The 17,739-nt window shown below is 38.4% G+C and overlaps 1 protein-coding gene across 1 annotated transcript in view; it reads right to left on the bottom strand.

Annotated features, from left to right (window-relative positions):
- Positions 1–17,739, bottom strand: part of ESYT2 (extended synaptotagmin 2) — an 83,973-nt gene that overhangs the window by 42,417 nt on the left and 23,817 nt on the right. The window contains exons 2-5 of the mRNA XM_029961906.1: positions 3,037–3,078; positions 1,988–2,122; positions 751–827; positions 623–683 (exon numbers count right to left, since the gene is read on the bottom strand). Coding sequence (XP_029817766.1) covers positions 623–683; positions 751–827; positions 1,988–2,122; positions 3,037–3,078 — 315 coding nt within the window. The remainder of the gene's footprint in view (positions 1–622; positions 684–750; positions 828–1,987; positions 2,123–3,036; positions 3,079–17,739) is intronic.

Here is a 17,739-nt window from a genome sequence, read left to right as displayed (position 1 = left end):
TAGCACATCCATCCAGTGAAATAAGCTCTCAAGAGTCAAGCCCACTGTATTTTGTCCAGCAACACCAATCCCTGATTTGGATAGCCATCTTTTTCCTAAAGAAATAAAGTGATTCAATTCAATAAAGATTGGGTCCTGCCCCACCCTCCTCTGAAACCCGAGGAAAGAGCAAGCAGCATCTTCTCTTGTCCCTCTGGGGCAAATGTAGGGTAGATCTACTCAGAAACCTATATAAAAGGGGTCATGATGAAGTGGCAAGGAAACCTGAAGCAATGGAGAACAATTATTCTGGTTTTTTATATTACACAGATTTATTTGGTTGGTGGTATGAGCAAAAATACTTCTGTAGCTCTCATGTTTTCTAATACTGTGTTTATAAAAAAATCTAAGTAACTGAGAAAAGTAAAAAAAAAAGCAAAAATCTTGTATCCTGAATTTTAGACTAAATTTAATGGCAAAGTTTTAATACATTAGAAAAAAAAATTAAAGGTAGTGCTTTATCTTTGAAAAGTATTTTTTTATTAACCAACGTGACTGTAGTGATGCAGTCACGCTGAGTTGATATTCCATTTCCCTCAGATAAATACTATTTACAGCATGCAGTTCCTTCCTCCAATCATACACAATTAGAACCAACTACATTCGTGTAATGAAGCAATTCTTCTCCCCTCAGGCCAACATAACTGACAAATCAAACAAAATACATATTATAAAGCTTGGACACCATTGTAATACGGTAATAAAGTTTACCTGATTTGAAGATCCAAAATGATCTGCCTTTTGTCCACATTTTCAGTGTAGACTTTTACACCATTTATCCGCAGAGGCTGAAACAATGAAGCAAGTAAAAGTTGGATTCTTCTACTGAAATATAGCATATTAAGCTTTTAACTTTGAAATAAAGGTGAATATAAAAACATTCATGCTTGAAGTTAAGCATTGTTAAAAGGTGCGAGGCAAAGCTATCAATTCAGTTCAAACAGTTATTTCAAGGGTAAAAATTATCTTGCTGGGATCCACTTAACCACAACTGTTCTGTCAATTACCCTGGATCCAGACTACTAGATCTCAAGATTTACAAAATGTTTAATATCAAGCTTTCCCTATTCCCTCAGTAAACATCTAATTTCTCTGTACAAGTGTATGTCTAATACTCCCAAAGCATTCTTTTCTGTGCAACTAAAACAAGCAGCTAAATTTAATTCACAAAAATGTTGTTGCCATAAGTGGAATTTAGTGAGAATGGACAGAAAAAAATCTGTAATTCTCGTAAGAAGTTGAGTCAACCACTTTGTGCTCTCTCTCTAAATCATGTGTTCACACTCTCCCTTCCTCATATAGAACAACACATATAAATCAAACATTTCCAAGCCTCGAACATTCATCAAACTCTAGACAGGAGAGGATGACCAGTGACCTCACTTTTAAGTTTTTCCTTTTTGGAAAAATTGTCATATTTCTATTTACATCTTTTTAGTAATTTAAGTAAAATCAAACTCTCACTACTGTCAGATTCCCACTGTGTTGGGGCTGTGCAGCTCACAGGATGCAACTCAATGAAGGCTGCAACAGAAAGTAAGAATAGCTGTTTGTCATGTCTGAGATAACTCTGTCCAGCTGCAGAAGGATACAGAGGTGTGGGAGCTAATTTAAACCCTAGCATGACTTAAAAGGAATGCTACAGTCTGTGATACAAGGCATATCTAGGGCAGGACAGAGGCACTGTGAAAAAGAATTTACAATTTAAAAAAAAATAATAAAAAACCCCAACACACAAAAGGTGCAGTAAAGTACAATGAACTGTAATATATGTGAAATAGAGCCATGAGGAGAGAAAAACAATTTCCCTCTATCACACCTGAAACTTAACTTCAGGTTTCCTAACATTTGGGAGTGGGTGGGAAATATTTCTGTGCAGATTTGAACAGGCTACATGAAAATGGTTTGTACAACAGGGTCCCTCAGAAAAACCTCCCCAGACACTGACCTGATGCCCAATATCAATCTTGGTGAAGCTGAAGGTACTGAGGTGGTTGTTTGCTCCTCTCACCGCTGGTTCGATGGTCTCTCGGAAGAGTTTCTCGATGAATTGGCAAATGAAAGGCCACATCTGCTTTACAGTCTAAGGAGAAAAAATAACCCTACGTGGAACACAACTTAGCCCAGAAGGAAAAAGTACTCTTTAAGGCACATGTAAGAAATTTTGTATAAATTTTAAACATAGGAGGTTTGGATAGATTTCATTACAGACATAAAAACTGGCTCCTTTTTACATGCAGGAAACCTTTAGGAATTCTCAATTTGTAAGTTTTATACATTTGCACAAACCTGAAGCAGTGGAAGAGGAAAACAATATTATGATTTTTTTTCTTTTATCCCATAAATCCATATGCATTCAGCACCAATGCTGAATGTTAAGCAGAAGGATAAAGAGGGTTAAGTTTATTTGCATGTAAAGAGGAACAGGAAAAATGCGATAAGCACAGCTCTTAACTACATGCCTAAGGTCTGTAAATTTAAAAACTCTGACATATCCGAAAAGTCTGTATTGCTTATTTTTTCTTACTATATTTTAATTGACTCTTTTTCTCCTATGTACTTTGAATGACAGGCAATTTAAAAAAACCCAGGCTACATAGATCTATATCTCAGATTATCACACACACAAAACAAAACTGCAAATTTCATTTATTTTTAGATTGTAGGTTAGGAATCTACAGTAACTGGAAAGTATCCCAGACAAGTAGAAAATTAAAGACTGTGTTTACAGCTGCTATGAATTCTGCACAATTATAGCTGTCATTACTGTAATGCTACTTAAAATCATTTACAAAACTCACAATTTCAAAAGCATGAAAATAGATTTAATCTTTCTTGTGACTAACGGGATCAACAACCAGAAAATTCAAGTGTATAAAGAGCACATAAAGTTAAAACTATTCTGTTCTCTGATTATTGCCTCGCCTTTTATTTTAATCTCAGATTTCCCTCCTGCCTCTTCCCATTTGGAAGCAATGCTAATGTCTAACCCCTTACCTTGTTGAGCCATTCTGCCCTCTCTGTGTCTGGAAAATGGACCTAAAAAACCAAACACAAACACAAAACAAAATTAATACAAACACAAAACACTTTTTAGTTAACAGTGCCCAGACATTTAGAAAACAGGAAAGCTCAGGCATCTCCCTAAGCAATGTAAACAGTAAACAACATATTAAGTAGTTAACATTCTTGAGTATTAGCAGCCAAGCACATTAAAATATGAACTCATTTCTGAACTACATAAATATATACTTGGACTTGTATCTAACAGTAGCATCTGGAATAAAGTATTGCTGTAACACCACAAACTTTAAAAAAAGGTAAAAAAAAAAAAGGCAAGTATAGCTGATACAGTTTGTGTCAACCAAATTTAACACATGCTTTTCAGGGGCTTTTAACATGGCACACACAACTGACAGAATCTTCTACTTCCTTCCATTCATGCCACATCTTCTGCAATATCAATAAATCATGGCTAGAAATATTTCATCAGTGAAGCTGAAGCTCAGGAAAATGGATTTAAGTTCCAAAGACCTTCAAAAGATATTTTTAGTGATTTTTTTTTTTTTAAACAACCATAGAAAGCAGTAAGAAACAGCAGTGTGATAGTATATACGCAGGACAGAAATTACCCTCACAACAGGAAAACATCAATGAAATGATGGAAGAACTGACGCAGTTTTCCAGACACAGGAGAGCACAGTAGTAGTTTTACATTTCACCAATACAGAAAACCCCCGAAAACCTGAAGTTCAGTAGAAGCCAAGTTAAAAAACATTTCTTTAGAAACAGCTTCTAGAATGAGATGCAGATCACACTCCTCAAGCACAAAGAGCCTTTGAACACACTAAAAACCAATGACCTACATATAGTGACTTTCGTGAAGCCATGTCTCTACTTAACTGAATTGCCAAGTCTTAATCTCTTCGTAGCACAACAGATTGTACCACTGGCTTTACCAGCAGTTATTTTTATTATGCATATCCCAAATGTGAACAGTCAGTGAAATACCTACTTTTTAAACTGCATTTTCAACAAGACGAATTTGAAAGCAAGCTCCATTAATGACTTCTTTTTTCAGTTTTTATTCAATTCTTGCATTAACAGTCAGCACTAACATATTCTTCATATACTCAATTTACCATCAGAGCAGCACTTAATTTCATCTAAGCCTTCATGTTTTAGCTATGCTGGAGGATTGGCCCCTGCAGCATTATCAATATTGTCAGTTATTCCTCTAGTCTGTTTTTTTTTCCAGTATTCCCAAGTCCAGAACAAAGTCCTATGTTTTTACAGATTCTTAAAGAATTACAAATTATTTTGTCTTCTACTGTCAAGAGAGGCTCTTGGTATCTTTTCAAATTACATTTTTCAAGTATATCTCATATCCATCAAAACCATGAAAAGTGATGCAAAAACATCGAATAATCTGCTTCACAGTAACAAAAACCAATATAATTTATTTTACTACATAAGTTCAAAGAATAGAATTATTAATAACAGATGGAGCAGTTTGGGAACAATGTTATTATATTTTATTTATTTAGAATTAATTTCCTAGAAAATTACGGTGGGTAGAATGTCAGAACTCTGTACTTAGAGGGTTTTGTGGACTCTTTTTTTGCATTTTTAAAAAACAAAACACAATTTTTTTGCATTTGCAACACAAGCAGGTACTATATGTACATGAACTTACATGAACAGAGCTTACACTCAGCTTTTGTCTTGCAGGGTTCTCAAGTTGCTTCCAGTGGTCAAAAAGTTAAAGGAACAAAAAGAATCAACACTGTTAACTCCAATGCTAATAGGTAACATTTTGATCTTTCTTCTAAAATGTTTACCTTCTGAATCTGCAGACAGAAGATGTGCCAATTCTCAATAATGACTTATCACTTATGCATGATGTTGGACCGATATGAATATTTCATTCTGATTTGCTTAGGAGAGTGAGCAATGATGTTCACAGGGTGGGAACTGAAGAGCTGTTCCACCAGAGGAGAATCAAGAATTATGTAATGCAAGAAGAACATGTTACACACTTAGACAAACACAAGTCTCTGTGGCTGGATGGGATTCACCCAAGGGTACTGAGGGAGCTGGTGGAAGTGCTCACAGAGCCACCTTCCATCATTTACCAGCTGTCCTGGCTAACTGGGGAGGTCCCAGTTGACTGGAAGTCAGCAAATGTAACCCCCATCTATAAGAAGGGCCAGAATGAGGATCCAGGAAATTACAGTCCTGTCACTCTGACCTTGGTGCCAGGGAAGGTCATGGAGCTGATCTCCTCTTGTGACAGTGTGACCTATTTAGTGGATGAGGGAAAGGCTGTGAATGTGCCTACTCAGACTTTAGTAAAGCCTTTGACACCATTTCCCACAGCATTCTCCTGGAGAAACTCGCTGCTCATGGCTTGGTCAGACACATCCTTTGCTGGGTAACAAACTGGCTGGATGGTTGGGCCCAGAGAGTGGCAGTGAATGGAATGACATCCAGCTGGTGACTGGTCACAAGTGTGTTCCCCAGGGCTCAGTCCTGTTTAATGTCTTTATCAGTGATCTAGATGAGGAGAATGAGGGCACTGTCAGTCAGTTTGAAGATGACACCAAGTTAGGTGGGAGTGTTAATCTGCTGGAGGGTGGGAAGGCTCTACAGAGGGATCTGGACAGGCTGGATAGATGGCCCGAGGCCAGTGGTCTGAGGTTCAACAAGGCAAAGTGCTCTGTCCTGCACTTGGGTCACAACATCCCCCTGCAGTGCTACAGGCCCGGTAGAAAAGGACCTGGGGATGCTGGTCAACAGCAGCTGAACATGAGCCAGCGCGTGCCCAAGGTGGCCAAGAAGGCCAATGGCATCCTGGCCTGTATCAGGAATAGTATGGCCAGCAGGACCAGGGCAGTGATTGTTCCCCTGTACTTGGCACTGGTGAGGCTGCACCTCAAATCCTACGTTCAGTTTTGAGTCCCTCATTACAGGAAAGACATTGAGATGCTGGAACACATCCAGAGAAGGGCAGCAAAGCTGGGGAAGGGTCTGGAGCACAAGTATTAGGAGGAGCAACCAAGGGAGCTGGATTGTTTAGCCTGAAAAAAGGAGACTCAGCAGAGACCTCATTGCTCTCTACAACTACCTGAAAGGAGGTTGTAGCCAGGTTGGTCTCTCCTCACAAGTAAAAAGCGACAGGATGGGAGGAAATGGCCTCAAGTTGCACCAGGAGAGGTTTAGATTGGATACTAGGAAATGTTTTTTCATGGAAGGAGTTATCAAGTGTTGAAATAGGCTGCCCAGGAAAGTGGTAGCCACCATCCCTGGAGGTACTAAAAAAAAGAAAAGGCAGCTGTGGGACTTAGGGCCATGGTTTACTGGTGGAGCTGGCAGTATTAGATTAATGATTAGACTCTATGTTCTTAGAGGTCTTTTCCAGCCTAAATGATTCTACGATTCTACAGCCATTGCAATGAACAGCAACAAAACAAAATAAAAAGAAACAACATATTAAACACACAGATGAGGAAAGGGAAAGAAAATTCATGAAAATACCAAAAGCAAACCTGCCTGCTGTGAGTAATGCAAGATGTAACAGTTGTCATGTTCACAATTCATTTTTAGTCTTCTGTACAAGTATCCAGTTGACATTCAAGAGAAGGGACACACTAGACTGAGAGAGGCTTCCCATTCTAAATATAACCTTAGCCCAGATGAAATTCACTTTCCTCTACAGGGTGATCCAACTTCCCATATTCAGATTAGAAACTCCCCAAGGCACAGCCCACGTTCCCTGCACCGTGCACACGGCTGACATCCAGTACATCTGTCTGGAATGAGAAAAAGAGGTAGCATCTCTCTCTTGCACCTATCAAGTACCCTTCAGCCCAGAATTATGCAGAAACACTTCAAGTAGGTGGGGAAATAAGCAAGAGGCGCAGATACTAATATCTACCCATATATGCTAATTTATTAATTTTTGATTTTATCTACTGTACAGTCTTATAAAGACCTTGATTAACAGGACATGGTTCTTAATTTTTCCACAGATTTAATAATTGCTTTTCCTTTATTGTGCCACACCTATCATGCTCCTACTGTTATGTGAGTTGGTATTAAGCCAACTCCTTAATTATATAAGTCTAGTTTGCTTCTGCAATTGGATGTGACAATAGGTAACAAATAATACAGTGAATTATATCTTCCATTCCTGTTTTTCATTCCTTTCTCATCCTTGCTTTTCTGCTCACTCAACTTTGAACATAATTCAGTTTTATTCGGTGGCTTCTCTGACACTCAAAACAGAGAGCAAAGAATAAAACTTTCCATCTCCAAGACTCTGAAATTTTCAATCCAGCCAACCTTGAATCAAAAGTTGAGTTTTATTTAATCTGTAGATGCTCTAAAGCCAATTTGTCTGAAAACAAAGAATAAATATTTATTAATCTACCGATTCCATGCATTTTTTAGCCTGCTATGTGAGTGAAATATTAGTGGCAAAATCATATTTCGCTTTAAGAGTTTCTGATATCAAACACAATCTTATTCAAAGGCAACAGGAGAAAGCCTGAGGGATGGAAGCTGGTCCTCTGGATCAGTCAGGAGCAACATAAGAGCATTGAGGCAACTACACAAACATTTTATTGCCAGAAGCAATAATCAGACTAACTGATGTGCAAAACCTGTTAATTCTTGTATAAAATCTATTGACAAGCCTGACTGAAAGAGACAGAAGTCAAGATTTCAGCAAAGGCAGTTAAAGACTGAAAACATTTTCCACTTGGCTTCTGTTATGAAATTGCTCATGCAGATTTGGCAAGTACTGTCCCATTTCAACCACCTGGTATAGTAATTTATTATTCAAAGCAAAATATAACAAGAGAGAACTGTTGCAAGAAATACCCTAATGACCATGTTCAACACCAAAGACATGTTCCAGGAATGTTCTACTATTAAACATTATCTCGCTAAATACTTGGAGGTGCTCAGAAGATGTGATTCTGCACATTAAAAATATATGTTTGGGCTTTCTCACACAACTGCTTGTGCTCAGTTCTAAACAATCCTATTTCTGATACGCTCAAATCCTGCGCTGTCAAAAACTCAATTCAGAACACATAATTTTTTGTAACGATCAATAAAATACCAGAAAAAGCCCAAGGAATGCAGTTCCTTCTTCTGTCCTGGAAGACAATAAAACAAAACAAACACAAAAGAAACCCACTACAACAACTGTAATAACAGCAGAAACGTTTCTTACCCACAATTATTTTATTTTTCAGACTCTCTACCTACTCTTCATATTGGCTAAATTGACTCAGTTTTCTGCCCAGACTATCATCTGCTACTTTCTAAGAAAACAAGGCTAGACACAGAATACTACTGGTAGTGTTGAGCATTCCATAGAATAAAACTTCTTTTCCTACAAACCAACCACTTTCTCATTTATTATGTATTACAGCTATGTAAGAAAAGGAAGCAATAGAAGCAGATTACATTTAAAGAAACCAACAAATAAAAAAATGCAAACAAAACTCCCACACCACTGTATATTAGGTTTTTTCTCTTCTATTCCCCCCCCCACACACACACTGAAGGATTAAAGGTAAGAATTGCAACACTCTCGAGCACATGGTGTAATTCTTGGGGTGTTCTGGGTAGGGCCAGGAGTTGGACTCTATGATCCCAATGGGTCCCTTCCAGCCCAGCATATTCTACATTAAAAATAATGTATATTAGGTGTCATAGTAGCCATGTTTAACAGATACTTATCTGGGTCAGCGTTATGTCTTGTTCCTTCCATTTGCATTTATTATTTGTAGTTCCAGATGCAAATCTTAAAGAAACTATACTAATAACTTTTTGATTAATTATAAGGTCACACAATATAACCAAGTTCCTTGACACAGTTACAATGCAGCTAAGTACTCTTGAACTGTTTTCCAGCTATTTCACAAATATCTCTCATATTAGATATCAATCCCTTCTGCTTATTTTGGAAAGCTAAATTACGTACAAAAATCCTCCCCTCTATGAAAAGCATATTTGTCTAGATTAAATGTAAAAATATAAAAGGGTATCATAATAAGTTTTCATAGTCTCTTCATGCATCATCAGTGGATGGGGAAAGCATCCCACAGAAGGAAATTCAGGACAGAAGCCTAACTTAGGTTCTCTAAACCCTGTTCTGAATGCACAGTAAAACCAGTTATTTAACTATTAAGCCTAAAGCCAGGTGGTGTGGCAAAGAAACAACAGAAGCTAAAATTAAACTATCCTTTGAATTATAGTTGACAGCTTAATTTCTCTAAATTCACTGCACATGTAACTTAAAAGGGCCAGAGAAATTTAGTAAAAGAATTAGGAAGAATCCCAGCATGTGTAGAATAAATAGCATCATATAGTGATATTCAAGCTCAATTTAACAGCTATTCACTCCAGTGTTTTCCAGTTGGAAAAGCAGGCTGGCCTAAGGACATTTTAGGTAAAACAGAGTTGAGCAGGGCTAATGGCTTAATCCCATGAATTCCAGCCAGCAATCCCCTCTCTCTCTCTCTGAAAAAACCAGGAGCAGCAGTAGGTGAACTATTTGTTCCTTTCCACAGAGGAATCGATGCCAAGTCTTCTGCTATTTGACACAACCTGAAGAGGCTTATCCTGAAACCCACACTGGGGGATGACTGCTCCTTTCTGATAGGAGGTAAAGAAGGGGGGGCTGGAAGGGAAAGCAGAGCAGCCAGGCTGTCATCCTGTCATTTCAATAATTCACTTCCAGGGTTATCCTAGCAATTGTCCTAACTTTTACCAATGCCAGCAATACTCTAGCTCTCACGTTCTGAATTACAAGGAAAATCCCACAAAATATTTACTGTTGTAGAGCCGCAGGATTCAGTACTCCTGAAAGAGAAGGGTAAATGCTAATAATGAGGGTTCCTCAAAAATCCTGCAGCTAACCACATGCCCTCGTTACTAAATTAACAAAAAACTGCTATTTCCATTACTTCTGTAACCTGACTCTGTTTCTGTTTAGCATGCCTTGGGACGTGTTTTTTGTGTTTGCAGTTTTAAATATATTAAAATGATTAGTCTTTGCGTAGCAAAATTGATGATCAGCATTACAAAAGCTATATGTTTTCAGTATGGGGATTAAGCAACAACTCTTGAAGCAGTTTTCCTGAGAAACATTACAGGTGATCTGCACACACACACACACACACAGAGTAAGATACAGCGATGAAGGAGGTGGGGAAGGGCCCCAGAGCTTTTGCCATGGCTCTCTGATCACTGTAAACCCTCAAAGTAAATTGGAAAAAGTGGAAACAAATGGAAGAAACAGCTGTAACACCAAGCAAGGTTAAGGACTGTATTTATTTATAAACTGGAACATAAGCCATTTAAGTGCTTGGACAACACATTGGAAAACAAAATAATCCTTTACAAAAAAAAAGTAATTACATGTCCTTCAAGTCAGATTTGCACCTATAAGACAAGAGTGGCATTAGAAACACATAGTTGGTATCTCACCAAATGTTCCCAAAACACTGTTCCAGCACAAACACTGCCATCCCACGTGAGCTGCCTCTATGAGTTCAGCAAGTCCCGTGAGGTGCCACGACAAATTACAGATGGCTTGGAGAACAAGTTTTCCAGTACAATCACTCCCATATTCCCCACTGCCTCCCGAGCTATCTGCTTCAGAGTCACTGTGAGCACCAAGGTGAAAAGTAATTTCTTCAACAGCCCAGCAACTAAACACAAAACAAGCTGGTGCTTGTAGAAACTCTGAAACAAACGGCTTTTCAACACCTCCGGGGTTCAATGGGAACACAGGAAAGCTACTACAATTAAATTAATACACCTTAAGTAATAAAACTGAGATTCTTTATACGGTATTGGAAGTTTTATTTCCTTGCAGCCTTCTGTTACCTCTGTTTCTCTCCCTTGCTTCTTACAGATCTAAAAGAAAGGCCTAATATACTGAGTAGTTCAAACCTGAAAGACACAGGAGTTCATATTCACAGGACACTTCAGCATCCTGGTATGTCCTGAAGGACATATTTCCTAACATACATTCGTAGATACTATATCTGGGAGACAAGGAAAATTACTAGCAGCACACAGGCTGTGTCTTTTAAAGTCATGCTAAACTAGCACAAAACAGGCCTTTCTAAAATGCTGCCAACGGCAGCAGCACTATAAGAAGAGCCACCACTACCCACACACACCATTTGAACCTCAGTAAAGCCCAAACTACACTGACAGATTCCACATCCACCCTTTCTGCTTAGGTTGTTTTAAAAAATATATTATATACTAAATACATACATAAGACTGTAATTGAGAAAGTTATCCCTCTGTTTTCCTTCTCATTACAGAATTCACTAGGACAGCATTTAGAAAATTAACAATCCTCCAATTTTTGCTATCAGCCCCCAAAAAATGGTCAGTTTATAGTTTTCACAGCTGAGGATTCAGAATCCATCCCTCTGCAGCCCTGCAACACCACCATATATTCTCACCCGGACATTCTCCCCAATTTCTATGGAAAATAATGTCTTTGGCAATGCAAAATAATGCTGCATTTGCAAAAGAAAAACTCTATCTAAAAGAGGCTCCAGAGCTCTGATATGAAACAGCAGCCCAGAAGCAAGTCCTGCAATTAAGAACTGAAGGATGCTGAGCCATTTCAAGCACAGCAGTTTCATTTTTCCATATGTCTTTCACTTCAACATCTGTTAAATATGCTTCACTCACAGTGGCAGTGAGGCTTGTAAGAACAGCATTACTTTTCAAGAATTTGACTCATCAGTACAAAAAACTAGATAAAATTTGCCTGAGTGCTGCTATTTTTGCAGAGATGGAACAGGCATGCCACAATACAAAGTCACCCAGAAACCTCCTACTTAGCAGCAGCTTGCCATAACAAAATCCTCTGGGACAGGCATTATAAGCAGCTGCTCTGGAAGAGTGACAGAACAGTAGTCTGCTGGTAAGGGAACTGGGAAATCCTGCTTCTAGCCTGACACTCAGCCTCTGCAGCCCCAACTTGAGGAAAAGGGTTCAGCCTAGAAAGTAAAAACTGATCATCATTAACTTCTAGAAGCATCCTGGCTTAACCACCCAAAGAACATGAAACAAAAATCTCTTGCTTTACCACTAGAGGTTACACAATTTCCTTCCAAACACCTGGAATTACACTGGCATAGGTTTCTGTTGTATCTGGATGCAGAATCTACCCTAAACACAGCACAAAATGTGTGCCAGAGGGAGGGACCATGTAGGTTTTCTTCACTCAGTTGTTAGCAGAAAACTTGAAGCCTTCAGTCCCCTACTAGAGGTTCATCTCCGAGAGTACCCTAACTCCAGAATTATCTTCAAGTACTAGTATAATAGTACTATACATCATAACACAGGCTTCAATATAGAGATGAAGTCAGCTCTGTAACCAAACTACTTTATTTTCACTGCAGTTTAGTATCTTGTAATTTTCCCTGGATCGCTGTATTCACATTTATTTTCTACTTTCCAGCTCAAAAAGGACTTTAAGTTTTCAAGGCTCAGTTTGGACTGCAACAGGACAGTAAAAATAATAATAATAAAAAAGTGGAAGGTATAAGGGGGCATTAGAGTTGCAGAAACATTGTAATGGCTTCTACTTCTGTGGGATCAACATCCAGAACCTCTGATAAAAGACTGATATCCTGACACATATTTTTCACACTTTTGCAAAGTTGTTGAGCACTTTTTAGAGTGAGGCAACTATAGGAACTTAGATATAACATTCTGATTGCTTACTACTCACATTTACAACAGTGTTTTTATCTACTCTGCTTCCTCATTCACAGGACCAGAATTCATTATGAACTCTTAGTACAGGAGGAGGCCCTTTTCCAGTATCACCTTCAATAGGCATTCACAACAATAACAATTATATTTTAAATGCTGATGTCCAACTACAGGCCAGGACAAGCCTGAAAAAAAAATTTTTTCAAAAAAATGAATAGCAAAACACTCTACACAAGCAAAACGTCAAGAACTACATTTATACTGATAAAAGTCTTGCTCTCACATCAGATTAAAGACAATTCATGCAAGGTTTACAAAATAAAACATTTAATAACAGCTCCACATTAGCACATCTCCAAATTCCCACAAGCACTGCAATCATCACTGAAAGCAGAGATCCAGATTTTAAACACTTAAACTGCTGAAAAGCATAGGATGACCCATAGCTCTGAGGACTCACCAAATTTTACAACTTAAAAAATCTTGCACAGTACTCCTTTTTGACATTGACTTTACCCTTTTATTCTCAGGAGTAATTTCACTTCTTCTTCTTCTCCAAATAAAGTCTTAATACCTTGAAATTCCAGCTTTTGAGTTTTAAAATAAAATTATAAAGGCATTAGCATCTTATTTTCAATTTGTCACATTTCAAAAATATGCCCTCTTTTATACATTCAAGTCTTTATAACAAATTCCTTTTCAGTTCCCTTGAGAATCCAAGCGTGTTCCCACCCCACTGCATGCCAGACTTTCTTATTCTCTTCACAGTCAACAGAAGAAAAATTTCCCTCTCTGGACTGCTAAACACTGGCTTTTGAAATAGCTTATACAGCCAGTGTCACAGCACAACTGACTCTCCCTTGAACTGTCTACAGCTCTGAAAAGAAATGCTGGGCTGTGCACCAAATTGTCAGCCACCCTTGTTGCTATCTAGACCGAAACACTGAAGGTTTCTTCGCCTTTTACTCCACTGACCCACTACCCGCTTTCCTCCCCCTGCAGTCAGGAGCTCTGATTCACTTTCCTCCCCCTGCAGTCAGGAGCTCTGATTCACTTTCCTCCCCCTGCAGTCAGGAGCTCTGATTCACTGGCAGGAGGTTCCTTCAGCAGGGAGGAAGGAGTGTTACTCCTGTTAACACTCGCAGGATCACACAGCTCATCTCCCCACGGGAACCACACAGGCTTTCTGTGAGGCCTAAGATGGGCATCAACTTTGAGGAAAGGTAAGTGTGCAAGATAATGACCACCTTCTGCAAGACTCCTCTTTCTCAAGCAGATTAAATCTTCTTCTCTGTCTTTAGCATGAAAAATCTCCATCTACTGAAGCCCAATCTTTATACACAAGCCTTTTATCTTCTTAATGTAACCCACAACTCTCAACACATTTGAAATAAATCTGTGTGAACTGTGACAAGGTAAGTACCATTCACTTTTATTGTTTTGGGAATGAGCAAACTGCAAATTTTTATTTGAAATACAAAAGAGCAAAATGGAGAACTTAACTTTTTTGTGATATCCAAGCTGAAATGCAGTATCAGGGCATCCAAATTCAAGCTGGGTTAACCTGCATCCTAAGAAGTCAAACAAGTCTGTAGAATACACTCATTAGTTAGCACTTACATGCTTATTACATAGTACTTACACCAAAAAAAAAAAGTGCACACTCTTGTTTTGACTGAATCTGATTCCCAACACCAGTGAAGTGTGCAACTTCCACATGCTGCACTGCAACCAGTACTATCCAGCCTGAGCTTATTCTTACTATTAAAAGCTTTTTTAAACATAATCAGAAATCATTCAAGATATAATAGGCATTTTAAAATTCCCCTGTATCATTTCCAGCTGAAACACTAGAAACTCACTATATAAAATCCAGAAAGCATAAAGAGTACAGACGGACGGTCTGGCAGTTTTGTTGAACCTGTAAATACTCAGTGATTAACCATCTCTGAAACTATAAAACTCCACTGAGAAAGTAATAGAAAGCAGAACATTCTAATAAAGCGAAACCATAAAGAGCAGCAATGTTTAAGTTGGGTCTCAGTTAACATAGTGACAACAAATGGTGGGGAGGAAAGCCCTCCTTAACCTGATAGCATCAGGTATTGGATGACAAGCTTACATGTGTAACTTTTTCTGGTTCTTCCCTTCAAGCATTTAACCAAATTCTTATACCAGGTTCTTATAGCTCAGTATTTCTAATAACCAGTACACACTAAAATTTCTCAAGTTCATGAGATTTGTTCTCTGTCCTCTCTAAAACAATTCTGTCCCTCTCAATGGACTGTATTTCAGCACAGAATACAGAACAGTGTTATTTGTCAGAAAAAGATATGCAAAATATATCACACATTTCACTGAAAACACATCACACAGAAACTTCTGCACCGGGCGAGATCAAAGGTCCAGCTAACACAGCAATCAGAAGTCATGTCTAAGGAAAAATCAAAACCAAAATAGTACTATGGACTTATCCTTCCCTGAATATCCTCTCAGGTTCTGCAAAGGATGGCTGTGACCCTCGGCAGCTACTGTCATACTCCTTCACCCCTTCTACCTCAAAAAAGGCTCAGCCTCTCAAAAAAAACCAAAACAAACATTAAACCCCAAAAAACTCCATTTTATAAATTCCCTTGTACCAGGTAAGTTTGCTTAATGCAAAACTGATGTTCTAGAGTTTTAGGACAGCCCTTATCCTCATGCAGGATCATGCCAAAAACACAAGACCAATGAAATACGTGACTGGAAAATACTCTGACCACTGAATTCCAACCCCCTACAATTGCAGGCCTATTATCCTATTTCTGTTTATAAACTCCACCTTAAAACCATGGAGTTTGCTACCATTCCTCAGTACAGAGCAGGAAGGGCAGCTCTAGTGTGTTTTGCTAAGCTGGGTTGCTAAGGAAAGACACTGAAGAACTCCCTGCTAAATCAGATTTCTAAACTTAGGAATGCTACATCATATGTTTGAGTTATAAGGTGGAACCAAAAGCCAGGCTGCCTCCCAACTAAATTAACTATTATTCTCATCCTTAAATATCAGTCTTACTCTATATGCTAACAAAAGATACTGTAGAGGAAAAAAGTCCTGAGCAAATGACAGAAGATAATGTTCAACATAAATAAAAATCCCCCCCAAATCCCCACCCAGTAATATCACTTGGTTTTGAAGCAGAAAAGGTAATTTCATTATGTACTGAAAAGATTTGATAAGCATGTTTTCAATCTGCTCCCACAGCCTGTAATTCTTGCATTCACACAAACCAGGGATCTGTTTCGACAGCCTATCTTCCAGCTGGAATATGTGTCCCATGACTGAGCTTAGCACCTCTTATCCAAGGAGCTATTTTAGAAAAAGCAGAGTAAGTGTACTTAAATCAAATCCTGCAGAAGGAAAGGACACTACTGAAACTGCATCCTCTGAGGAAAACATGTGTCTATGTGCTGCTGGGCTGGCACACACAGCATCTGTACAGAGTAACAGCCAGCAAGCTGCACATCTCCCACACTTGCAGTGTCTCCCAAGAACTGCACCACAATTTTCATCAGAAAGTGAATTCAATACCAAAACACACCATTCACAGCACTACAAGATTTATGATCATCCACAAACAGATGAACAGTGCCTGCCAGACACATCACAATTTCCAACATATCGAAGTCCACATGTAGCAAAAAGGAAGATCAAGCCCCTCAAGTGGAATTGAAGCAAATGAGTACCCAAGGGCAGGCAGTACCTTTTCTTCAACACACTACTACATGTTGTAATATTTTACCTAAAATACACCTAGATATTTGACAGTCCTGTCTATCCTTTGACTTGTGTACACAGCAACATTTGTTCAGTCACTTGTCCTTCCATGCATGTCTTTACAAACCAACAAAGTCATGGGAAAAGAAATAATGCTAACATGTAGTAAATCTGGAGTTTAAAATCAACATTTTACCCTTTTTAAAAAAATAAATAAATTAACAACCAGGTTTCAAGAAGATGACATCTTTTAAGAAATCGGTAGTAAATACAAAAATACTAAATAAAAATTAAAAGTCCTGTCAGCTTGCAATACTCCTCTTCACCCTACCAACATTCCTTCAGGCCCTGGTTCCAGGAAACATCCCCCAAGATTCCGGCTTCCTGCAGACACAGACACTTTCTCTCATGTTGTGACTGCAAACCACCGATACTGTCTTTTGAAATAGTTGTCTTGCAATGCTCTGCGTCAAAACATTCTTGAGACTCTGTTACAGAGCTCTTCCTTTGTAACAACCAGAGAAAGTAAGTGATCATAAATTCTAAAAAATGCAAAACCCCTTTCTAAACTAAGCTATTTTTTAAAACAATACTGGAAACTAAATCTGTCTTTCCCTGTGTTTTGGGAAGTTTAACATTTGACCATATCTGTTTTAAATGATACTCCATTTTAATTTCTCTGCTTCTAATGTCATTTCACTTATTTTATCTGCATAAGTTTAGAGACGAGTTCCTATACTTTTTAAAAGAATATACCCTAGTTTTCAAAGAAGCAGTTGCAAAGCCAGCCCTTCAGTGGAAGCACAGACTGTGGACAAACTACTATTTTGAGTATATAGCAAAGATTTTCAGTAACACCATCAACTCACTTCCAGACACCATGTCCAATCAAGTGTGCAGCTGCTGACTGAAAGAACAAAAAAAATGTTCCAGCATTAGACTACTGGAATTGTTGGGTGTCTGATGGACAGGATAGAGAGGTAGCAAGAGTGAAGAAAGAAGAGTTGGATACATTATTCCTCTCATAAATGCAGCACAAAACTGTCTCTTCTTCTCTCATATTACTGATTGTCATTAATATTGAAGATAACTCAAGCATCTGGGGATCTCTTGAATATTGTTTGCCCTTAGCTCAGCCATTACAAACATGCTGTATTCCTTCATTTCCCCATTTAGCA

Source organism: Manacus vitellinus, unplaced genomic scaffold (genome assembly GCF_001715985.3).
Source record: "Manacus vitellinus isolate BGI_N305 unplaced genomic scaffold, ASM171598v3 scaffold_3_pilon, whole genome shotgun sequence".
NCBI lineage: Eukaryota > Metazoa > Chordata > Aves > Passeriformes > Pipridae > Manacus > Manacus vitellinus.
The sequence above is the reverse complement of the archived record's forward strand: the minus strand, read 5'-3'. Positions and strand labels throughout refer to the sequence as shown.